Source organism: Folsomia candida, unplaced genomic scaffold (assembly GCF_002217175.1).
Source record: "Folsomia candida strain VU population unplaced genomic scaffold, ASM221717v1 Fcan01_Sc002, whole genome shotgun sequence".
Classification (NCBI taxonomy): Eukaryota; Metazoa; Arthropoda; class Collembola; order Entomobryomorpha; family Isotomidae; genus Folsomia; species Folsomia candida.
In genome coordinates, this window is record NW_019091194.1 from 5,331,483 (window position 1) to 5,356,798 (window position 25,316).

The following is a 25,316-nucleotide window of genomic DNA, read 5'->3' on the forward strand; positions in this document are numbered from 1 at the left end:
TACTCGGGGATCATTATGACACTCATTTGCTAAACATTGAACGATGCGTCGAAGCCTCCATTGCCGACGCCTTTTTACCCGTTCGAATACCAAGGAATACACTTCCTGACCGCACGCGACTTTTAGACGGTATCTATTTAAGGCTATTATTGCCATTCCATAAATTGAATCTTGCATGTTATATATTTGTGTAAATACTTGGATTTTTTGTTCACAGAGAAAGAAGCCCACAAAGCTTCACAGTGATGAAGTACGAAATGAATTACAAATTTATACTCAATCATTTTTAATTACGGTAAAAGTGGTTACAGCAAAAAATAATACTTGTGATGATCAGCAATAAATATTTTATTATACTTTGGCAACAACCTCGTCGAAAAATTTGGAATTGAAATTAAAAATGAAATCCAAAATCAGTCGGGTTGCTTCCACCCAACCAAAGATGTCTTTGCTGTTCTTGAACTACATTGACTTGTTCCGGAGCGGCTGGTTCTTGACCCTGTTGATCCTCTTCCGAAGGTTCCGAGCTTTCGTGCGATGGAACGGCCACAGCGACAGATGGTGGACCACCGACGCCGGGTTGTTGAAGAATTTCTGAAGTTTATGCATTTTTTAATGGCATACATAAGCAAGGATTGTATATATATAGTTAATTATCCTAAATACTTATGCATAGTAAAGTATCCTACCCAATACGGTTTCACCATCACCACCACTAATTCCACCCGCACTGCTTCCCCCACTCACACCAACGGATACGGAAGAATCCTCATTGTTTGCAGCGTTGGCGAATTGGGCGTAGGCAGGATATGTAGGATCTGAAAAGATTTATGTTTACACAACCGGTTTATTTTTTTCTAAGTCTTTTAAAGTCATCATCATCATCACACCTTCAATGACTTCGTAGGGCACCCTATCCCCTGTTGAGCGTTGAACGGCATCAATCGGGACCAATAGTTCACCATGGGCAGTCAGGTAACCAGGAAGGTAAATCTGTTTGGCACCCGGCGCTCCTTCCTCGTCATGTTCTTCCTCTTCTTCAGCATCGTCATCCTGATCTTGGTCATCTTCGTCGGCGTCTTCCTCTTCTTCTATGCAAAATTAGGAATTATTTTCATATCGATTTTTTATCTAAATGCATAGCTTCCATTTTTACCTTCGCTTGAATCATCTTCATCGTCAGGTTTTGGCGTTGTTGTCACGTTAGCTACAACTAGTGGTGCAACTGTGGTAGGATTTGGATCCACTACGGCTGGGACGAGTTCCGGGACATTGGTAATTACAGAGGGTGTGGACTCTTTCGCAATGGTGACCACGGTTGGTGAGCTCGCCACGGCTGAAAAAATATGGTATTTGTAAATAGGTTATGAAATACACTTGCTCGCTAAGTTCCCACCTGGAACCTCTTGTCTCGCCTTTTTGGAGATCGAGGCGCCCTGACCCCCACTAATGGTCACGCCAAGGACGACGACGGCGGTCAAGACGAGGAAGGACAGGGACAACTGCATCTTGGCAAAGTTGACGAGAAACTAATCCCGAATACATATCCATCCGCATTCTTCTCTTGCTGGGTTTATTCAACTTGCATCATAGTAAAAACCGGTTTGTCGTTTTATTTGTGCAGATATTAAACAGTTATTTTACGAAAAAGTTGACCCGTTATCTATGAATCGTCAACTGGGGAGTGAATGACGGAGTTGTTTGATATACATATGATGCTAGGAATTGGAGATGAGTAAATCTTGATCTTGATTCATATCTGGAAATTTAAAGAGACGAGACGAAAGAACCTGCAGATGTAGTCAAAGTCTGACGATGATGAGGATACAATACACATTATATGTAGACGAGACAGGCGAAATGAAAGCTTGGCAAAACTCACATTAGTAAAATCTCTTGCATGTGAACTTTTTAAATGAGTATACGTAAACTACTTAATCAGTCTGGTTTTGATTATCTAAATATGTATTTGAATTAATTTCAGTTGAAGTTAATAATTAATAATATCAATTACATTAAATGCAACTCGTTGTGGAATAGTTAATTGACAGAATGATTTATGGAACTCCAATATTAGAGTACATATATGATAGGAACAGTAAATTGTAATATTTGCTAAGTAGCTTGTGAGCATCGTAATAACTACAACTATAAATGCATACGTAAATCCATAAATTCCTGGTTGGTAACTTGTCACATTGTATCGTCATTTATATATAACTAAATTAAGTACACTTTGGTCGGATATGTTGTCATTAACACTATTTTTGGCAAGAAGTCTACAATATACATCACAATGTTTTCTCGATGATGAAATGGAAAATTGAACCATTCCCAAAAAGAATAATTTAGTTTTTTCTTTTTCTCACACCCCCACTGCCAGATGACGACTCGTCCGATTTTAGGGGCTTCTTTTTCTGTTCTTTAGAATGCCCTTCTCCTCTATTCTCCTTGTCATCTTCTGCTTCAACTTCTTCTTCAGAATAGTCCTCGACGCCTTTAGCATCCTCTAAAACCTCAAATTCATCTGAGGACCTTTCTCTTTTCTTTCTAGTAGGAATATCACCCTTTTTCTTGGAAAATTCTGACGACTCATATCCAGGTTTGCTTGAGGGAAACGTTGGTAGTTCGTCTTCCTCCATTTTTGACCTGGCGTCTGAGTTGTCTTTCACTTTCTTTTGGTGCTTTTTAGGTTGTGGAATAAATTGTTCTTGATCCTCTTCTTCTTGTTCCATTTTTTGCATGGCAAATAATTCGTCACCTGTCATTTTGTAATAAATAATACGATAATTAATCAATGAATCAATATTATGCATTCCATGAAAATGAAGTTGTTCCTCGCTTACGCTCTTTTATGGACTTTTCTCTGGCAAGAATACGTCGCTTTTCTTCCACAGATCGGGCAGCATTTGCATCATACCCGACATGCAGAATGGTTTGTTTGGGGACGAATAATTTGTACCTAAAAGTAAAAGCAAACAATTAGCTCATACACGAATAATAATAAAATCTTAAAAAATGCTATTAATTTACCACGACAAGAAAGCAATCATAGTAAGAAAGAAGAAATTAATCGAGACTCCTAAAGAAGCGGCTAAGAATGGCCAGTGGTACATAAAGTAGCGAAGTCCCGTAAAATGAGCATGAATTTTGAGATATGTCTGGTAAATGTGAACATGTTGGGATTGTATTTCAATATAAGTTTCAATGACTGGGTTGTCCTATTAATGAACACAAACCAATAATTATGAATTGAATCAGACAATCATGGTAGTGAAATTGTTTACGTACTGGATGTTCTGTAAATCCGGAAAATAATTCTACTCCCACCAACTGCTTCTCTTCGGCCGACCCAGCCAGTAGAAATGGAGTATACAGCATGGTCGCGATAATATTGTGGAGAAAACTTTTATAATGAAGAATTGCAGAACGACACGACTCTTCCACGACGTAACCATCGGCTCCTTTAAGTTTACCACACACGAGAAACATTCCAGTCGCCTGATTATGAGGTGATTCTGGAAGTTCTAGTTCCACGACAACTTTATAGGGTTGACCAATCATGAGTAATTGTTGGCGCTGAGTAAGTGTGACATTGGCTGATGGGAATGAGCACAGGCCGGGGGATCGTCCGCAAGATCTATGTAGAAGATTAAGAAGATGCTCTTTTTATTTAGAAATTAATGATAGACGAACGGATATATTTTTAGCTTACTGATATTGGAGATGAACTGGTCTAATATGTGAGATTGCTGGCATATAACTATAATAGAAACTAGCATAGAGAAATATGCTCATCCATAACACTGCCGTGAACGTGGTGACCACAAGTAGGGCTTTGTAGGCGGATTCTTGTGCTGTCAGGACAAGCGCCGTGGTCTTGTCTTTGTATGATTCTACTCCAAACATCCGACCTAAAATGTAACCTGCCATGGTTAGGTAGGATGGGATTGAATTTTCTGAAATTAAATTTGATAAACTATTGCAATTAAATTGAAGTGTTATGATATGAATTATAAATTAAGAAATGGACATACCGTGCGCGGTTTCGATATAAAAAATGGTACTTCAACAATCACACTATCGGAATTATAGTACGATAGATAGTTTAGAATCAGTGCATTTTCAACTTTGGAATTTGGGACGGCCTCTAAAAGTGTAGTAAAAAAATAGCAGAAATCAGTACTAAAAATGGACAAGTCAGGTCACTTGCAAGTGACTTGGAAATTGCATAATAATGCGTACCTTTACTTGGCTGGTTGAACCTTGTAATTCAAGTTGGACGATGAGATTATGAGATGAGCTCATAATTAATTAATATGATAAGATTGGGTCATGAATGATGAATTGATGACGGCAAACAGATGACTGGCTGTAAAGTAGTCCAGTCCAGAGTACGTAACATCACATCATCCACCACCACCACCATTTAGTATAGAGTAAGTAATTACTATAACAAATTGGTTGCTGATTTCTCCAATGTTTCTCCATGATTGTGAAAAATGGGTTTATTTGTGTTTTTGTGGAGTTGATTCTCGTGCCATGTGTGAAATTTATAACGGTGGTGGCCAGGGAGAAACCAAAACAATATGAGAATAGGGTGAACGCTGAGCAAAAAGACCAGTGAGCACGCTTGCAACGCAGTCTTGATTTGACAGATAACTTTTCAAATGCAGAATTTTAGATAGAAATTGAACTATTAAAGTAGGAATGTCCTAGCAGATAGAATATTATCACCTTGTCCTTCCTAATTTCGGGCAGATTTCCTGCAAAATTTACAAATTAAATCTAATCATATGCTCTATTACTATTTCCAAGTATTTCTGTTTTATGAATAATTTTGTCAGTGCTACTAACTTTCTTAGAATGATGAGAGATCATCGAAGGGGTGTAAGACGACATACATAAAATAACTAGGCAGTTTATTACCTTAAATTTTACGAGTAAAATATTTAAAAGATGCGAATTTGGCAATATTATTCATGACCATGCCACCGTGTCGCGTTGCTCTTGCTCATCTCAAAACTCAATTGAGACTCGGTCCTTTGCGGAAGCCTTTGCTTTGGCCGGGTGGATACACAATACACACTACACACACACACACATCTCCAACTTTCCCTTCAATCTTCACCAAATGAATGCACAGAGAAGAGCACACAACTGACTGAATTGTACTAAACTACTATATTCAACTTTTACAACTTACTTTTTACTTTACTCACTCTCATCTCATTTCAACAGCAGTAGCAGGAGCAGCTCTAATACACAAGCAGAACTGGTCTGGTCTCTGAATCAAAATTAAACTCTTCATTATCAAGAATAGGAACTTTTTTTAAACTACTTAATCATTTCTACTTCTTCTGTACTTGTTACCTTACCTTGAAGGGTCAAATTCAAGGACCGTTTTTAACTGCATACACTACTCCGACCAGATAACATAACAAATATGTGACCAAAGAAGAAATCTTGTCGACATAAGTTGCCATTTTATAGAAATAAGTGGTCATAATACGTTTGACACACTAATTTTTACCAAGATAATGGAGGAGGAGGATGCCTTGTTTTCTTCATGCTCATCATCTTGTTCTCGTCGACATTATGAGAGTGTCGAGGGGTGGTCGTCGTCAATAGTGTGCGTGTGGTTGTGGTCGTGATATTTTGTTGTGAATAATTAAGCAAGTTGGAAAATAAGGTTATAAAGTGGATAAGGAACTTGGTGGTGAGACGACGAGGGTCAAAGGTGGTGGTCGTGGTGGTGGGGTCGATTTAGACATGGAGGTGAGCATGGTGACGAGGGAGGAGCGTGACCCCTCCATCAGGGTGAAGGAGTTGGAGTCCCTCTTTCTTAGTGGGCCCCTTACCAGGGCGGCGGCTCCCATGCTCGTCGATGGCGATGGACCCTGCGCCTTTTCCATCGAAACACTCCTTGACGTCCTGCTCCTCCTCTATGACGAGTGCTGCAACTCTTCGTTAAGAAGGGAGAAAACTGTCAACGACTTTCTAGCTTTCGGTAAGCACAAAGAGAGGACTTATTTGCATTTTGGAGAGAGTAGTTTGAATGAAATTTGTGGATTTTGTAGACGGATGAGAAAATAAAAAAAATTGTCACCCTTAAAGTTTAAAAGGACATGAATCATGGCATATATGCATATGTAGATATGATTTATGTGTATAATTTAATTGAAGGTTTCATTAAAGATCAGAATGTAAATGATACAGGAGCATTTAAGTGCGTACAATTAGTCACCACATTTGTTTCATTTAAGGGGAATTAGTATTCCAAACGCGTACCTGCTGATATAGAGCTCATATTTAATTACAAAAATGTGGAGTTCCCGGAATAAGTATGTCATTAAATTAAATATTACGTGAGTATACATATCATGTTATGTAAAAGGATAAAATTTTTCATATTGTATACACACCATTTTTAACCCCTTTGAGCTTTTTGTGTATGTGTCAGATAACTCTCATTAGACTTATAGCATTTGATAGTTTTAAGTTTGGTACACATCGTCCTTTAAGGAACGGGTTTCTATGTTTTGACCGTGGTCCAGTGCAGAATGGTCCATGGGGGTGGATCATTTTGCGGATAATCGTAGAAAGTTGATGCATTGCATGCAGGACTTATAAGCAAGGCGTATGAAAGTATGTATGACACTGCCTGGAGGTCGTATGTATGACACTGCCTGGAGGTCGTATGTATGACACTGCCTGGCGTCCATAAGAGTCGTTAAGGCTATGGCTGCATTGCAGACTTTGCACTATAAACTATAATATTTTGGTTTTATGACCAGGTGTTGTGGGGGATGCATTCTAATAAGCCTCGATTTTTCCTAGTTTGTGCAGTAGTTCAGATCATAGGGCGTATGTGCTGTATGTAGATGATATAATTCGCATTGTTTGTTTTAGGAGCGGAAGAGGAGCATAATAGTACAACATATAATATTCACAATTTGTTCAATCTCAAACAGTAGAACAGGAGGGTAACATCAAAATGCAAATATTTTGGCATGGTTTATTTCTCCATAACAACATATTTATAAGCATGACTTCCTCCATTCGTCGTATGGATTTTACTTTATTTAGCAAACACTCCATTTTCTTCCTAATGCGCTCTTTCCAAGTCTACCCTACCTGTATTGTCATTTTATTCTACAGGGAATGCATCGTATATCTCCGTAAAGTGATACATATCATATAAAGTCCATGACTCATCTTTATTGTGTAATTCTGTAACACCAAGTAACGAGGAGATTGGCATACGCATAAAAATGGTATATGTGTATGTTTGAAACCCTGATTAAAGAATCGATATGTACGTACATAAGTATGTATGTACCAGGTGGAAGTTAATGTTAATATCATTCGTAGTTCTGTTTCATTTCACTTCATATCATGTCGTACAAGTACTTTTCAAGATTTTGACATGTAATAAGAGAAGTGGTCCAAATCATGATACATTCGTTTGCATAATTTCATTTTGGGATAAGAACTAGTAGAGAAGCTTGTCATTCAACAGGAGAATTAAACCTTAATTTGCACACAGCAGATCTATTAAATAAATTCATCAAATTAATGGAATAGCTCAAATGCCACTCGATACTGAGAGGTTAAATTGAATATTTGACGATTTACCACACCCCCAGAGTCCAGGAGGTGGAGGAAACCTCACTTTAATCACGACCCCATATACACTATGCCTAATATTATGTACACAATTGAGCTAAAATAACCAAGCCGCACTTGTACTTCCTGTCCGTATTTTTGCACAAGAAAAAAAGTTAAACAAAGTCTCTATCTCTGGACCCATTCATTCTGTTTGTAGTTAGTTGTAAATGTTTAAGGTTTAAGACATTGCACACACTCTAAAAAGGCGATATAAACAGATAGATAACAATGTTTGTTTTGCATGTGCGAAATTTTGCGACTTGGATGGATTTGACTTGCACATGTTTGTTAAAGCACGTTAAAGTTAACACATCGGCATCCCAAATGTACAGTAAATTGATCCCGTCGAAGGAAAATAGAGAAGCATATCATACGTACAATTTATTCTATGTTATGCACATATGGACAACGCATTGCATTTCGACGGCGAACTCTTTTTTAGCCAACAAACAATGGAGTCAGAGCTAAATTATATTTGCTCGCACATCAGGCGACGCGACGACAAATTGAAAATCCTCCAAAGGACATTTTATGCCATCATGACTCATAAAATGCGTGAGACGGTAGATTAGTGGAACGATACATATGTAGGTGGTCTCGTGCACGTTCTATGACAGAGGTGTGTATTTGCGTATTTAATTTGATAATTTAACCGGATAAGTTGATTTATCGCAATATAACTCATTCCGGCTGAGTGGAGTCAAATGAGAAATAACAATAACAGGAAGGAATGATATAGTACCTCGAATTGACATATCGCATTAACTTTGCTTACAACTAAAAGCACGCTTTCGATTAGTTTATTATGAGAGCAATCATATTTTTAGGACGGTACCGGGGTGACAATTTTCAATGATAATTTTTAAATTGAGCAACATGAAAATGAGTAATTTGATCAAATTCCAAGATGCGCATTAAATGTGCAATTTTTGAATGTCAAGGTTAAGGTTGACATTATGATGCTTTATATCTATGTACGTATGTTAGACAATATACCAAAGAAAAAATAATGGTAACAAGTTGGTATTGTTTTCTTTTCCAGTAAAACCAGTTGTCACAGGCGTAAAATTGTTTCGTTTGACGGCAGAAGATTTTGAAATCTTAAAAGTCATTGGTCGTGGAGCATTTGGTGAGGTTGCGGTTGTCAAGATGAAAACCAACGAGCGTGTCTTTGCCATGAAAATTTTGAACAAATGGGAAATGCTTAAGCGTGCAGAAACAGCATGTTTTAAGGTATGTCAAGAATTCTTACTTCAACAATTATTATCAAAACGTCATAATATTACATATCCCTATAAGTAAATAATCACTAAATTATAAAAATCCAGACATTATGACCAGTTTTACATAAATTTAAACATTTTTGTTTCATTTTGTTTTAAGGAGGAACGCGATGTCTTGGTGTACGGGGACAGACGCTGGATAACAAATCTCCATTACGCGTTCCAAGATGACACCAATTTGGTATGAATTAATTGATTTGATGTTTTCAATTTCGCAATTACTAATTAATTGAGTGATTAAAATTTGGTTAACCAATTAATTGTAGTATCTCGTCATGGATTACTACTGTGGCGGCGATTTGCTCACACTACTATCCAAATTTGAAGACCGTTTACCCGAAGACATGGCACGTTTCTATATTTCCGAAATGGTGCTGGCTATCGATTCTATTCATAAATTGAAATATGTACACCGTGACATTAAACCCGACAATGTCTTGTTGGATGCCAATGGTCATATTAGACTAGCCGATTTTGGCTCCTGTCTCCGACTTCAAGAAGATGGGACTGTGCAGAGTAACGTGGCTGTGGGTACGCCAGATTATATCTCACCGGAAATATTAAGGGTGAGTAGTAAGTGGGAAGGAGGGAGAGAGATGATCGCTTTTTAATGGGAGAATGTGAAGAAGAAACCAGAATTTAGATGACATTTTAATGCGATGTTTAATATGTTATGATTTGCAGGCAATGGAGGACGGACAGGGTCGGTACGGTCCGGAATGCGATTGGTGGTCTTTGGGTGTTTGCATGTACGAGTTTGTGTTATAGCGCTTGAGCAAATTTTTTCTATTTTTCTATAACATAACCGTTTTCATTACAGGTACGAAATGTTATACGGAGAGACGCCATTTTATGCAGAATCATTGCTGGAAACGTACGGCAAAATTTTAGAATTCGGCAAATCAACGGCAAGTCAATAAATTTATTTCAATTTGATTTTACTAATGTTAATGTACATATTTAAATTAATTCCTACCGGCAAATTTCCCCGTAATTTAAAAATGTTGTTCTTCAGTCATGTTAAGCCATCGTGGTAAACCTCCCACTCAAAGTCATTATTCTATCCATGAACCACAAGGTAAAACCTGAGCCACAAGGTAAAACCACAGAAAAGTGAAATCATCATATACATGCCACATGATTGATATACATAATGGGACGAATTATGCATTAATATGACAATCGTAACCGCATAATGGCTGCTGTTTCTTTTCTTGTGGTAGGGGTGGAAGTGTGTGGTGTGGCGAGATTTGTTCAAGTCACGAAGATGAATAGTAGTATTTAGGTGATTGATCGATACATATTCTTCAGGTTTGCTAGTGACATGGTCAGAGAATGCATTTTTATTAAATAGAAATTTTTAAGTTTTAAGTATTAGTTTTTGAATTAAATAGGGAATCGTTAATAGGTTAAAAATTTGGTCTCCGCAGTGAGGTACGAACCCACGACCTATTTTTACTGTCACATGTACTCATATTTGTATGCATTCCTGTCGCTGCTGCGTAGTCTTTTTAATCTGAAAATAGTAATTCCTTTCCTCTGTTTTAATCAAATGCAGCTGCACTCAATTAAGAAGGATGTCCCCATTATTTATAATTAATAGGCTCTTGATTACTTAATTTAGCTAGTAGTTGGTTGTGTTAATTGATCCGGTACTAAAACATCAAAAGAAACGTGAACAATTAAACCCTTTAGTTGGTCATCATCATTTTCTAGCCTCACTGGGTGGGTGGAAAAAAATTACATATTCAACCTAAACCCAAATAGCCTACATGTATACATTTGTGGTTTTAGTCGTGTATGATGAGAATGCGTACACAAGTATTATGGAGTTCAGTTTTTACTACTGTCTTTAAAGGTGAATTAGTATACAAAATAACAAGAATTTAGATAGAGTTTAACTTATCCTTAATGAGGACCTATAAAGAAGATGTACTTCCGCACTTTCCCCAGTTTATGTGCATTTCGTTTTTTTAGCTTTAGCCAACACTATTTGTCTTACCTTATCGCACACATGTACAGATAAGTATGTAGTTTCAGTATTGCGCATGCAATGAGGTGCATATATATATGTTAGGAACATTGCATATTGTGCAGTTAGGGATGAGTGATAATTTAGCGATGTTACTGCATTTTCTTATCTTATCCGAAAAAATTGCACATGTTTAATGGTTCCGACATTGCATATTTCTACTTGTAAGCAGATGCATAAATAGTGCTCTCCTTCCTCCTAGCATTTATTGTGAAATGAATATGTTGAAAAACCTGAGTTTATTACAACACGAGAGCAGTAAAATCATGTTGAATCTTCACCTTCTGTCTCTCTTACTACTCTTGTTCTCATAAGATTGTCCTTTTTCCAAAGTAAAAATAGATGAGGACCGTGTATGCACAAATACATGAGAATATTGCGGATTTCAGTTTATTTAGATAGTTGCAGACACATACGTACAAGTACAAAGTTGTGAATGAGCAAAGAGTGAAGACCGAGAGAGATTCAAGAAGAACAAGCGATGATGAGGATTTTGTGGGTTTGGTCGTCGTCATTTACTTAGCTTGTGCTTGTTTCCTCTTCTTCTCGGATGCAGAAATGAAATGAACATGAAGATGATCCCATTTTTTGCATGCAACCAGCTACGGCATCCTCCGACATGTCTAGTATTTGTGTTTAGCGGAGCATTTTCTTAAGAATGTGTTCGAAATGAACGGCATCACCATGTCCTTGTTAATCCATCCATTTGAGTACAGATTGCATAAGAATAACAATGAGCAGGAGAATGAAGTGACCCTATAGCGTAAAGTGCAATGACGGATTTGGAGAGCAAGAAAAGTATTTACGTACAGTCTTGGAATCTGCAGAGCAGAAAAAGAATCTTTGCTAATTAAGGATGATGAGATGCATGAATAACGATGCTCTCCAATTTTGGCACGGGAAAATGCAGTTTGTTTGTTTGAGGACAAACTGGATAAAAAGCAATGATTATGTTTGTGTTCTCTCTTTTTCTTCAGAATTGCTTCGTCTTTCCTCCAGAATCTAATGGGATAGAAGTGTCGGACGATGCAAAGGACTTGATACGAAAGCTAATCTGTGATGCAGATTTTAGACTGGGTCAGAACGGGTTGGATGATTTCAAGGTGGGCGATCAATATATATGATGCATACGTGCAATGACATAAACAGATGCCTATAATGGTTACACCCAACTAGACAATCGTATTAAAAATAAAATGTGCTGTTTTATATAGCGACACGCGTGGTTTGCTGGGATCGATTGGGAGCATATACGAAATGGAATTCCTCCATACATTCCAGAAGGTGAGTACACTTGACTATCTAACAGTAAAGGTCATAAGGTTTACATGGTCTCTTTATTATTAGTCTCTAGCCCAACTGACACCTCAAATTTTGACGTGGATGATAACGACATTCGCGAATCAGATGCAGTAAGTTAGGAAAGGTGGTACAAATTATAATTCCAGAAATCAAATTATGTACATTCCTGTTTGGTTTTAGATTCCCCCGGCATCGAATGCCATCTTTTCTGCGTTACATTTGCCATTTGTGGGGTTCACATTCACGCAGTTTAGGTATTCAATTAAGAAATTTCTATTCATAAATGGTACTTTAGGAATTAAAATTCTAATGATAATTGTTGTTGTTATTTCTAGCAAAATATCCGACTTAGGTGAGAATTTTTTATACACAGTGAATCATTATCATGTAGTTTAAAAATAAACCTAAGAAAGAATACAAGTTTGTTTGAGTATAAAAAGTGTTGTAAATTAGAGTATTGTAATTAGAACTATTACTGAAATACTAAAATATTTTGAACTAGGTTGCCTTTCTGGGGCTAACGAAACGAATGGACTTTATGACGATTTAGCCACGTATGAAAACAGAATGCATACATTAGAAATGGAGAACCAAGAACTGATTCGAAAATTGACGGGTGCGTTTGAAGAAAACAATTACCACAAGTCAAAAGTCTACACTATTAATTTTGTCACATTTTTTCTTTAGAATTCTCTCGCTCTCCCGAGTTGATATCAACCAACAATGGTGTCGTAGTTGGAGACAAGAGTGACATACGCCGATTACAACAATTACAAGATGAGGTTAACACCCTTACAAAGAAAAATGGGGAACTAGAAGCAATGCTTATTCGAAATAAGGTGACTGCTACAAGCGTACATTTTTTAAAAGCATTTCAATTTTGACTGACTTTCAATATGTCTATATTTCTTCCACAGGACTCCAAATCTGCCAAAGATATTGTCGACGGAGTTAGCGTGGACAGTAACAAATTGCGTCAAGCACGTATGGAAAAGGACGAGCTACAAAAGGAAGTCCGTGATGCATGTGAAAAATTAACCGCACAGGAAAAAGAACTTCGTGACGCTTTGAGTCAAAGAGAAGTTGCAATGTCTGAATATACTGAAGTCAGTGAAAAATTATCTGACCTTCGCCAACAAAAACAAAAATTAAGTCGTCAAGTGCGCGACAAGGAAGAAGAGTTGGAAGTAGCGGTATATAAATATATATATATAAATACAAGTGTATAAACTAAATAACAAGATCTAAATACCTCTCTATCTACATGTCTGTTTTGGTTCATTTTTCCAGATGGGCAAAATTGACGCTTTAAGACAAGATATTCGTCGCGCAGAGAAATTGAGGTATGCAGAGAATATAAAACTAATCTAATCATTTTATGCAGTATGTGCACGTAAACACAATTTTTATTTAAACATAGGCGAGAAATGGAGACACGAATTGACGAAGCGGAAGCAGAAGCATCAAAAGAGCGTAAATTAAGGGAACGGTCAGAAGAATATTGTAAGGCTATGGAGGAAGAGATGGAACGCATCAAACAGAGACCATTACTTGTTTCTGATGCACAGAATTTCCAAGAGACTGAAGCTTCGAATGAACTACTGAGGTTGGCTTCATATTTAAACTCAATCCATCCCCTGAATATGTAAGTATAAACATTCAAATTATTTTTGATCTCGCAGATTAAAGGCAGAGATGGAAAAGTGTGAATTGGAGTACAAAGAAAGCCTCATGCAAACCCAATCGCGTTTCACGAATGAGATATCTTCCCTCAAAGAAGCCGTTACCGAAGCTGAAATTGCACGAGATTCCGTTGTTAAAGAAGCGTCTCTTCTGAGGGAGAAAATGGATCACCTACGTCTCGAGAATTTGACAGAGAGTGAAGAAACTCTAGGAGAAATTAAACGACTTCACGACAGAGAAAAGATGCATTTACTAGACGAAAATAAAAGGCTTATTGTGGAGCTGGATAAGGTATTGAATTTTTAAAGTGCATCATTACATTTATGTGTATGGAGGGTTTGTAATTTAATGAGATGTTCCATATATCTAGATCTCCGACACGGTTGCTAGATTGCAGAATGAGCGTCGAGGAATTGAAGACGAGTATGATGAAATTCGTGCCAAAAAGGAGTCAATTTCACTTTGGGAGAACCAAATAACAGAACTTATTCAATGGTACAGATCTACTAGAATAGAATACTCTAATTTGCTCTAATACGACTTAATTTTTTGAGCACCAATTTCGAACAGTATCATATAAAATATATTTTCCAAAACTGCAATGAATATTATTTATGAAATCTCCATTGATCAGTTTAAAAGCTATATTCATTAAAAACAATGGCTTTAAACAATGAATGGAACCTGCATAAGGATTTACGTCCCTATTCTATCTGTTCTTCTGTCTTTAGGAATTGTTGTTTCCGAAATAAGAGCTTTACATTTATTCTTAGGGTAAGCGATGAAAAGGATGCTCGAAGTTACCTCCAAGCTCTGGCTAGCAAGATGAATGAAGAGTTAGAATTCTTGAAGCATGCTGGACTTCCGCCAACCACAACTGTTGTAAGTTTTCAAAATTATAACAGCATTTTCCCAACGTTTCCAGAACACATATATAAACACATGCTCTTGCACTTTAGGAAAAGAACTGGCGGAACCGTCGGTCCCAGAAGTTGGATAAGATGGAGTTACTCAATCTTCAGAGCTCTCTTCAATCCGAAATCCAAGCAAAACAAGCCATTAGCGAAGAACTTACAAAAACTAGATCAGATTTGGTACGTCAGAAATTTAATTGGACTGGGTAGTCAGCAGTTGTTCCAAGAATCTAATTATTAATGTGTTCTGGCATTTAAATTTCATGTGCTGTTAAATTGGTTCAGGTGGCATCTCAAAAGTGAGTATCATTATCGTTTGATGTGGGAGGAATATTTTGTATTAATCTCCGTTGTGTTGTTACAGGGAACTGCGAGAATATCGCCAAAGACTGGAATTGCTGTCGAGAGAAACTTTTAAGAAAGAGGCACAAATTAAAGACCTCCAACAACGAATAGAATCTTCAGATGGATGTAAGTATGGGACGATGAGCTAAATTATTTGGAGAAACGATGAGTTTCAAATAGCTCTTCAAAAAATGTTTATTTTTTTACTGAGGAAATTATTTAAGGGATGCTTTTTTCGTACTTTATAGTTTTGCTTATATTCATTTATTTCTACTATTATGCAGATAAGATTCCAGTATTTATTGGTGTGACCTCTGCCGTGTGGGGTCTTTTTCTCCTTCTCATCAAAAGCTATCTGTGATCTGATCTCTGTTCTCTAAACCTTGCGCCTGTTCTGCCCTTTCAAACTATTGTGTTCTTCTTATTATCTTGTGTAGCGAAAGTTTTTAAAAAATAAATATGTAGTAGTGGGATGAGGGTGAGGTTGAGATGTGGGGGTAGGAGTGGATATATATTGTGATAAAAATGAAATAGGTAACTTTCTCTTTCTACCTTTATTTGTTTTTTTGGTTGCGGTGTACTTGCTTGAAACCTAACTAGACTACTAAAAAGTTGAGTAGGTAAGGTATTCAGTATCAGTAGACGTTGACTAAGGATGTGACTACCAAAATTTGTCTTGATTCACTTAACTCTAGAGATGAATTACGGATAAGGCTTATCCAGGTACTAATGGTTTGCACATTTTCATTGCTAGTTTTAGATCGCCCTCCATCCCAAATGTCCTTTTTGGAACAATTTCTCAAAGAGTCGTCCTTCGTGGCGCGTGGCGGCGGTGGCTCCATCGAATCAGAAGAAGGCGACGTGGAAGACAATTCATCTAAATCTAATTTGTCCGAACTAAGTGGTGACCGTGAACGTGATCACCATCAGATGCAAATGCAGCAACAACACCACCCGGGCCTTGCGTCTATGCCTCCAATGACTTCGGCATCTCTTTCGTCAAACAAACTTCCTAAATCCCACCACCAATTTCTAGTCCGCACTTTCTCGTCTCCATTGAAGTGTGCCCATTGTACCTCGCTCATGTAAGTTTTATGAGAATTTAGCACTCAAGTTTATTACACGAGAGTAATGTCAGTCAGGGACCAACTAATATTACAGTCAAAAATAAAGAATAATTTCAGCAGGTTATATATGACTTTGTCAAATAAGTGTTTATCAAAAAATATACTAAATATCAAGTGATAATTTTTACAGTGCTGTAAAAATGCTTCAGGTAATACAATGTCTATGTGTTTCAGGGTTGGGTTAACCAGGCAGGGGGTCGTATGTGAAGTATGTGGTTTCGCATGTCATATGGGATGTCGGGACAAGGTGAGCTCAATTACTCAAATGCTCAAACTATTTTATTTCTTAATTATTTCTTAATTATTTCATATTGAATGCATTAATGGCATATTTATTTGTTGTTTTCAAGGTCGTTCCTATTTGTCCTGTACCACCAGAGCAGAGTGAGTCAAATACCAAATAAATTTATATACTTATGCTTATGCTAAATGGCTAACTGAATATTTTTCAACCAATTACTGTAGCTAAACGACCCCTCGGTATCGACCCTACTCGTGGTATTGGAACAGCATACGAGGGGTATGTTCGTGTTCCTAAACCTGGTGAGTTTATACGTCTTTTTATTACAATGTGGGGCTGTATAAGTAATTTAATTTTAAAATTTTTAGGCGGAGTGAAAAAGGGTTGGATCCGACAGTATGTCGTTGTCTGCGATTTTAAATTGTTCCTCTATGACATTTCACCGGACCGGACTACTGGGAAATTGACAACGGTTTGTCTCTCTATTTAATTTATAGCATCCGCATAAATCTACTTTTTTCTGGAAATCCATTTCGTCTTCTCCAGACTGATCAGTTCTTTGAGTTACAAAGCAAAAATCGACACACAAATTATCATACAATAAATCATAGATAATGAGGCCTGCAATTCTTTACAGAGTCCGGCCGTCTTTGTTAGTGCGTTGTTGGACATGAGGGATGAGGAGTTTGAAGTTTCATCCGTCAGGGAGAGTGATGTTATACACGCCAATAAGAAGGATATTCCATGCATATTTCGGGTATGAAATATAGTCACAAACATGAAAATGAACTTCAAATTATCAGTAGTATTTATCAATTGCTAATTTATTTGTTTATTAGATATCTACTTCTTTTATGAATCCACCTGGGCTGAAAAATCACACCCTCATGTTGGCGGAAACGGAAAGCGAAAAGACAAAATGGGTGGTAGCTCTGAATGAGTTACATCGCATCCTGAAACGCAACAATCTTCCGTGTAGAACGGTATACAGAGCGAAAGAATTGGTTGATAATACCGTCACAAGCATGGTAAGATAAATCAATAGAGTGTAAAATAATTCATTAATACTTATCTTTACGAAATATTCTTTACAGACCAGGACAGCAAGCTGTGGCGCTATCATTGATGCCGACCGACTAGTCATTGGGACAGATGAGGGACTATTTTGTGTTGACTTGGATAGAGATGGTACGCTTACTGTTACGATGTGATCAATGTCTGATTTTTTATGAACATGTAAGTAAATACATTAATTCATGCGTTTCTTTTTATTGTAGAAATTGCGAGGGTTGGAGAAGGGAAAAAGATACACGAAATTGTATACATCAGTGAAGAACAACTTCTAGGTGAGGGAATTGCAAAGAAATTATTTAAATTTATATTATTTATATTTATAGTTTTATTTACACTTTATGTGCTATATTATAGTCGTCATATCCGGAAAACAACGCCACGTTCGTCTAATACCCGTCCGAGCACTCGACGGGGATGAGTGTGAATGGATTAAAGTATCTGAGACAAAAGGATGCATAACTCTGGTAAGTGCGCAATCCCTCTTCACTGTACTTAAGCAACTAAATAATTACATATGCAATTCAGGAAACTGGAGTAATGCGACACGGCCCACCAACCGTATTTTGTCTCTGTGTCGCCGTCAAGAGACAAAATACAAGCCAGGTAGGAATACCAATTTAGTATTTCAGTCGCAGTTCTCAATGTGATTTATCAATGTCTCATGCACTATCCTATTTATATCAAAATCTGAATACCTATATTTGAAGCTTTTCAGATAAATAATGTAATTATTATTTTTGTTTCTCTAGGTCATCATTTATGAAATTACGAGGATGAAAGCGCGACATAAACGATTACGAGAAGTCCTTTTACCTGCGCAAGCACAATGCCTAGACATTTTTTCAGAAGGACGCTTATGCATTGGGTATCAGTCAGGTTTCACGATCTATTCATTGATGGGAGATCAACATCCGCAATGTGGGTTGTTAATTAGTTAATTATTAACTGATAGATTTAATATTACTGTTTATTATTATTCTTGTAGCTCTTGTTCATCCTGATAACCAAATGCTCGGTTTCCTTGCGTATAACCCAGTTGATGCTCTGGCTGCAATTGAACTCCCAAAGGAAGAATTTCTTCTCGTCTTCAACACACTATCCGTATTTGTGGATTCCATGGGAAGAAAAAGTCGTGACAAGGAGATTATGTATCCTGCTATTCCGTTGGCTGTGGCATATTCGGACGGAAATTTGCTCCTCTATTCAGAGACACATCTCGACGTATTTGACTGTTGTAGTGGGGAGTGGATGCAGACGATTAGGTATGAATACGAAAAAAAATGCTAGCAGTGTAGAATGTTTGTAGGGTGCGGAATTGATGATAACCTGATGAAGATGTGCAAATTTCTGGCTCACATTCATTGTTCCCGGCTATATACCAACCTGGGAAAGACACTATTAAGTGACCTAAAACTTTACACTTGCAGGTTGATGAAAGCGAGGCCACTTTGTCGCAGTGGTGCCATCAACATTACGTTTGCTAATGAACTCTCACACATTGTATATTTGTCGAATGTGATGTGGGGAGATAGAGTACGTGTCCCAGAATTGGCGAGACATCGGACAAGAAGGAAGTTTAGTGTCAGAGAAAACGCAAAAGCTGCGAGGACGTAAGTGAAAAATTAATAGGCGTCTAATTGTATTATGATGTCAGTATGTACAGTTTGTGGTGATTGTCTTTCTATACTGCATTTTTCTCTTGCTATGGTGGTGGTGAAAGCAGGAAGCTGAAGCTGTTGTTGGAAAATCAACAAATTATTCGGTTAGCATTTTATAGAGTACAAAATGTATTTGTGGTTTTGTGGTATTTTTTTAGTTTTCTATTTTACGGAAGTTAGTTTTAAATCTTTATTTGATTTTTTAGTTATAATTATTTAGAAATGATGATTGGCTTGGTTTTCTTGCATTCTCTATCTATCAACTGTGTGAGAAATGATACCATATTTATTGATTATTAATTATATAAATTTGGATTTTGGACGCAGGAACACGGATCGTCGCTCGAGGATGATCTCAGCTCCATCGAATTTCAATCACATCTCACATATGGTAAGCACTCTATCTATATTTTCCTGCTTTAATATTATAATGCTTAAATTTATATTTTATTTTCAGGGTCCTGGCGATGGTATTCAGATTCAGCGTCTAATGGATTTGCCAACCACACTTGAAACGGCCGATAGCACACCTGTCACTCCACAACAACAGCAAGGTGTATAATCGAGTCCTTGATAAATGTTTGTTACATACCGAGGAATATCCCACTATATTTATACGCATTCTTCTTGTTACTCTTGTTACAGGAATGCAACGTGTCCGCTCCATGCTGCAAAGTTCTCATCGATTCTCTCCAAATCCAACACAAATGCAGTCTTCCCCAAGATCGTCAATTGGGTCCATTTCGGGCCCAGAACCACCGAGACGCTCATTGAGCCATGGTTCCGGTTCTGGTATACCAATCCCCAGTGGGGTCGTTCAAGGACATTATAATAATGGGGCTCATATCAGTCCCCCAGGTCTTCCACCACGACGACCTACAGTCCCACCCCCGTTACGACCTCACCCTCCACATGGAGGAGGAAATAATAGCAGAGGAAGTGGTCATGATGGATTAGAGGTTAGTTATTGTGATCATGCAATATCATTGTGATTTATGCAACTAGTAACATTTATTTGTCTTAATTTTAGGAACTGGTAGGTGATGCATCCCCACGACATAGTCTGACTTCCAACAACAGTTCCAACCTTAGTAGTCCCCCATCTCCAGGAGGCATTCACGGCGGAATGGGTGGATCTTCCAGTTATGAGAGTCAGGCTGACAACAATGAATGAACATGAACAAGTTACACAAGTACATAAATACATCACGAAAAGAAGGGAGTCGTTCATGCAAGTATTAACCAGCAAATACCAAATGTAAAGGTAGACTAAATACAATAGTTCTTCCTCGACGGATATGATGAAATCTAGTAGCAGTAGTAGCAAAACAAGGAGATTGTTTTTTGTATACAACAAAATACCACCAAGGCATAACACTAGGCGTGAATCAATAATTTACATATTATTGGATTTTTGCTATTCATCGACCTGTTTGTTCAAGTATTATCATCATCAGCGTTGTATTAATTATGTACACCGGCCTTATCTTATTATTATATACTACTTACATACATACATACTTTTAAACAATAGGAATACTGAACACACCACCACACATACCTTATTACTACTTGTCGCAGCAGTATTGATTGATTGATATTTGTTGAATAATTTTAAATCGTAATACCTCACATCATCACATAAACCACTCTCAGGCCAAAGTCAGCAATGCATTATTATTATTTTAGTTGGTAACAAATTGAATGATTAATTACATATTTGCATGTGAATTGTTTTATTAGTCTTGTTATTTTTAAGAATCACACACCGCAATGTAATAAATATTTAATACATCACATCACACCTCAACCAAACCAAGAGTAGTCAGACAGTGGCATATTAAGTATAAATTAATATAAAACATAACGTCTAGTAACTACCTATTTCGGCGATAAGTAGTTGTTTGCTATTAAATAATTTTATACGATACTATGTGCATGTCATTATAATTAAATTATTATAGTTGGATAGTTATTTAATTTAGACTCACTTATTTAGATTAGAGCATGATCAGTAAATTAACCGCAAACAGACAGAAATTAAACCAGGTGCATTTTGTATTGTATAATGATGTAATGAACTTAGGACGTATGTAGCAGATCCCATTAATTGGTGGGTGGGTCAGTGGGGGAAAGAGGAGAGGTGAGGAGAAAGTTGGCTGCGTGTATGCATTTAAATATTTATTGTGACTGTATCAAGAAGTGAAGGATAATAAAATGTGCTGCTACATAGGTAGTTAACTAAAAATTGATTAATATCATGCCTGTAATACTATTATCAACATTTTGTATTGTTTCTTAACTGAAGTTGAATAATAAAACATGGGCAGAATGAGCAGAATTATTTGGATGCCTAAATTTGGATTATTTGGATGGAGCATTTCATACGTATATGTGATATGCTGATTCCTGCAAATGTGATTACATGGGATTTTATTTCTGACATAATTAATGATTATTATGATGTTATGATTACGATGCATGGTGCGAATTATTAGATTTTGTTGGTTTTGTGTCATGTATTTTTGCTCAGATGTCAGCATCAGTAATATGTATTTTTAATATGTACATAGATATGTGTCAAAATTGGGATTGGAAATATTCAACAGGGAGATTAAGTAAATATTTATTAATAGCTAATTAATTGTTTGGCATTAAACTTGTGTCCAGTTTTATCTAATCGATTATTGTGATGATGGTGTTGTACCTTCTCCACCGGTTTGAACAACTTGGACTAATTCTTCACTAGGTTTTAATTCGACACGTTGTCCTGGTGGTAGAACAACTTGTTTGGTTTCTTGTAACACGATGGCGTCGGTCCGTTGCATAGTAATTTTCTGACCGGGTTGCATATCTGTAACTAATGATTGTTGTGCCTGAGGTACTTGATTTCCACCTTCTTGTCCTCCACCGTGCCGTTCATACGTCACCGAACTTTCTCTACCCGACTGGCCTTGATCTTGGCGTTGGTCTGTTGCAACCTGTGGTCTAGATTGCTGCACAACCGTCCATCCTGGTGGTATAATTATGGTATGCTCATTAGTGGCTGGGTACCCTGCCACGTAGTTATTCCCTTGATAAGTAATGACTTTTGATTGTTGGGGTTGTTGTCCCATATTAACTTCTGGTCCTTGTTTATTTGGAACGTTGACCCCACCGCTATCTTTACCTTCTGACCTCACTCCATGTCTTGCATTGAATCGTGACGATTTTTTATTAATTTGTTTGGATCGTCCAGTTACTTTTCCACCATTGTTGGAGCGGCTTTGATATTGCCCCTGCGTCATGCCAGATTTCTCAGCCGTTGATCCTCCTTCAGTGGATCCTGCCTGATTTAGGGACGAGGATACCCCAGATCCAGCCTGGTCGACGTCACCTTGTCTCGGTTGCTGCGAAACGATTTCGATTTCTCGTGTTTCTTTATGAACAATGTACTTCTGCCCTGGTTGTATGACTACTTGTTGCATAACGATAGTTTCACTGCCACCGTCTTGTGATGAGGTGGACGAAGAGAGGGTACCGTCCCCAACATGCTGTTGCATAATAACTGATCCGCCTGCAGATTCGCCGAGATTACCTCCAGATTGATGCATAGAGTCACTTCCCCCAGATTGCTGTAACATCATTGCAGCATGGTCGTCATTGTCGTCGGCGTCGCTGTCTAATTCCTCCTCTCGTCCTGACACTTGGGCCTCGGATGCACTAGTACTTCCTGTACCTTTGGCGACATGTTTCGAATCCGTGATGAATTCACTCTTACTGCTACTAGATGACCCCCCTAAAACTTTGTTGCTTTCTTCACTGCTAGCCTTGTAAGTTTTTTGACCCCCATTGCAACTGTGTGGGCTTCCTTCTCCTAAAATATAATAAAATGGATAAATACACCCGGTATACAAAAGTATTGGTTATTTGCATATTTATAATTTGGGAATGATCGCGTGCACTTAGAGCTTCGAAACTCTGCACGCAGTTGTATAAACTAATTGGCGAATAATCCCTCGTCGCCGATTTTTAACGTCGCACCCAGGTCAAAGGTCAGAATTTTTTTAGCACTTCAAAATGAGACCCCAAAAAACAAAAGTCCATGGATAATTTGTTTTACTTTTTTATATTTTTTATTGGAAACTGCAAGGTCTTACGAAGAAAATGAGCTATCGTACGACCTTGTACAATTTTTTTGACGCCCACAGGAATTTTTCGCCAAAAAAGTTTTTGAGGCCTAAAATCGCGACCGCAGCGAAATTAAAAGAATTGAAATATACAAAAGCATATAGAAAGTTCATATATGCTTTTGTGTATTTCAATTCTTTTAATTTCGCCGCGGTCGCGATTTTAGGCCTCAAAAACTTTTTTGGCGAAAAATTCCTGTGGGCGTCAAAAAAAATTGTACAAGGTCGTACGATAGCTCATTTTCTTCGTAAGACCTTGCAGTTTACAATAAAAAATATAAAAAAGTCAAAAAAATTATCCATTGACTTTTGTTTTTTGGGGTCTCATTTTGAAATGCTAAAAAAAATTCTTACCTTTGACCTGTGGGCGACCTTAAAAATCGGCGACGAGCGGCTATTCGCCAATTAGTTTATACAACTGCTTGCAGAGTTTCGAAGCTCTAAGTGCACGCGATCATTCCCAAATTACAAATATGCAAATAACCAATACATTTGTCTAATACAGGGAGATAAAGATAATAAGTTTTTATAAAAAACCTAAAAGGTCTTGGTGCCAGTTGGCGGCGCAATTCGCATTAATGGTAATTATACAGGGTGTTAATAAAGTCCGATCCCATTTTTCCTGTAAAAAAGTGAAGGCTAGTATAAAAAAAAACTACCCGTGATACTTACAAAAAATGTTCGACATATTTACCTTAGTATTTGGTCTTGTTACCATTTACTTTAACCATGCCCTCAACTCTTTGTTTAAGGCTCTGTGCTAATTTTTCCAATGTGCCTCTGGAAATCGAATTCCATACATCTTGAACTTTTTTTTACTAGCTCTTCCCTCGTCCGGGGTTGTGGCTCTTTGTATACATTTTCCTTAAGTATGGACCACTGGTTCTTCAGGGGATTCAAATCTGGGCCGTTAGCGGCCCACACCCCCTTGCTCCAGACCGTTGAAACTTGCGTCTTGATGAGACTCAAACTCGCTTTTGCTGTATGGGCTATAGCACCATCCTGCATGAAAACTATTTTTCTTTCATTCGGAAATATTTCCTTGTTCCCCATGCTATCGAAATAGATAGGTAATATTTTTTCCATATAATGCTTTGCATTGACTGATTTGCCTTTTGGTATGATATGTAGAGGGGTCACGCAACGTGCACAAAATCCACCCGCTACCATAACTTTAAGCCCGAATTTTGGGATCGCTCTTGATGGTACATCCGATTTGTTTTCTGTCCTGTAACGAACATTTTGTTGGTTCAATTTTGGATATAGGGTAGGGTGGGGTTAGTGTGGACACGAGGCAATTGTGGACACTGGATATTTTTATGTGTAAACATCATATATTTCCAAAAATTAAAATATCACCTCATACTACAAGCCATACTGCTTCTAAGTTATAAGTTTGAAGAAATCCAAAAATCGCCTTCATCTCATATTTTATAAATTAAAAAAAAGTAATTTAAAAAGTTTTTTCTCAAATGGGGTTAGTGTGGACAGTTGATTCTCCATGTTATTAGGTTAGAGTGTCCACACTAACCCCATTCGGTGGGGTTAGTGTGGACACCTGTTTTTTATTTTCAAAAATTAATAGCTATTCATTCTAATTACATTTTTCATAATTTTCTTTTCGTAAAATATGGTGTGATGGTTAATCCATTATACAGTTTTTTCAAAATAATTAATTTTAACATATAACTATTTTTAATTTGGAAGTCCATATTACTTCGCTGAAAAGTGTCCACACTAACCCGCACTGACCCTAGTTCAATAATAGATTCGTCAGTCCAAAGGATGTGACTGCGCAATTCTTCACCAAGTCTTTT

General features: G+C 37.4%; 3 protein-coding genes across 5 annotated transcripts; 1 reads left to right on the plus strand and 2 right to left on the minus strand.

Annotated features, from left to right (window-relative positions):
- Window positions 1-324: 324 nt before the first annotated feature.
- LOC110844360 (pheromone receptor transcription factor) lies at window positions 325-1,557 on the minus strand. Of its 2 annotated transcripts, none has more exons than XM_022090544.2 (5): window positions 1,397-1,557; window positions 1,157-1,336; window positions 891-1,088; window positions 690-818; window positions 325-594 (listed from the first exon to the last, which is right to left on the minus strand). In XM_022090544.2, exons 1-5 carry the CDS (start codon window positions 1,506-1,508, stop codon window positions 395-397), a joined length of 819 nt encoding a protein of 272 aa, XP_021946236.1. In that variant the 5' UTR covers window positions 1,509-1,557; the 3' UTR covers window positions 325-394. The 2 variants fall into 2 exon arrangements, with proteins under 2 accessions (XP_021946236.1, XP_021946235.1); XM_022090543.2 differs by having other exon boundaries at window positions 891-1,091.
- Window positions 1,558-1,942: 385 nt separating this feature from the next.
- LOC110843103 (seipin) lies at window positions 1,943-4,683 on the minus strand. The gene is made up of 7 exons (XM_022089026.2): window positions 4,246-4,683; window positions 4,038-4,150; window positions 3,716-3,959; window positions 3,292-3,640; window positions 3,034-3,221; window positions 2,847-2,962; window positions 1,943-2,761 (listed from the first exon to the last, which is right to left on the minus strand). Exons 3-7 carry the CDS (start codon window positions 3,931-3,933, stop codon window positions 2,349-2,351), a joined length of 1,284 nt encoding a protein of 427 aa, XP_021944718.1. The 5' UTR covers window positions 3,934-3,959; window positions 4,038-4,150; window positions 4,246-4,683; the 3' UTR covers window positions 1,943-2,348.
- Window positions 4,684-5,162: 479 nt separating this feature from the next.
- LOC110843002 (serine/threonine-protein kinase Genghis Khan) lies at window positions 5,163-21,674 on the plus strand. 2 transcript variants are annotated; one of them, XM_035848558.1, is made up of 41 exons: window positions 5,163-6,010; window positions 8,714-8,904; window positions 9,055-9,135; window positions 9,221-9,520; window positions 9,639-9,703; window positions 9,775-9,862; window positions 11,964-12,089; window positions 12,201-12,270; window positions 12,334-12,398; window positions 12,469-12,542; window positions 12,624-12,640; window positions 12,791-12,904; window positions 12,976-13,127; window positions 13,206-13,481; window positions 13,579-13,631; window positions 13,709-13,894; window positions 13,971-14,262; window positions 14,342-14,466; window positions 14,745-14,853; window positions 14,931-15,065; window positions 15,171-15,184; window positions 15,250-15,356; window positions 15,985-16,315; window positions 16,532-16,604; window positions 16,708-16,741; window positions 16,823-16,900; window positions 16,967-17,070; window positions 17,236-17,355; window positions 17,438-17,626; window positions 17,693-17,786; window positions 17,876-17,944; window positions 18,027-18,136; window positions 18,198-18,275; window positions 18,422-18,590; window positions 18,658-18,934; window positions 19,100-19,282; window positions 19,396-19,434; window positions 19,658-19,721; window positions 19,788-19,884; window positions 19,976-20,289; window positions 20,361-21,674. In XM_035848558.1, exons 1-41 carry the CDS (start codon window positions 5,773-5,775, stop codon window positions 20,502-20,504), a joined length of 5,445 nt encoding a protein of 1,814 aa, XP_035704451.1. In that variant the 5' UTR covers window positions 5,163-5,772; the 3' UTR covers window positions 20,505-21,674. The 2 variants fall into 2 exon arrangements, with proteins under 2 accessions (XP_035704451.1, XP_035704452.1); XM_035848559.1 differs by lacking the exon at window positions 19,396-19,434.
- Window positions 21,675-25,316: the final 3,642 nt, after the last annotated feature.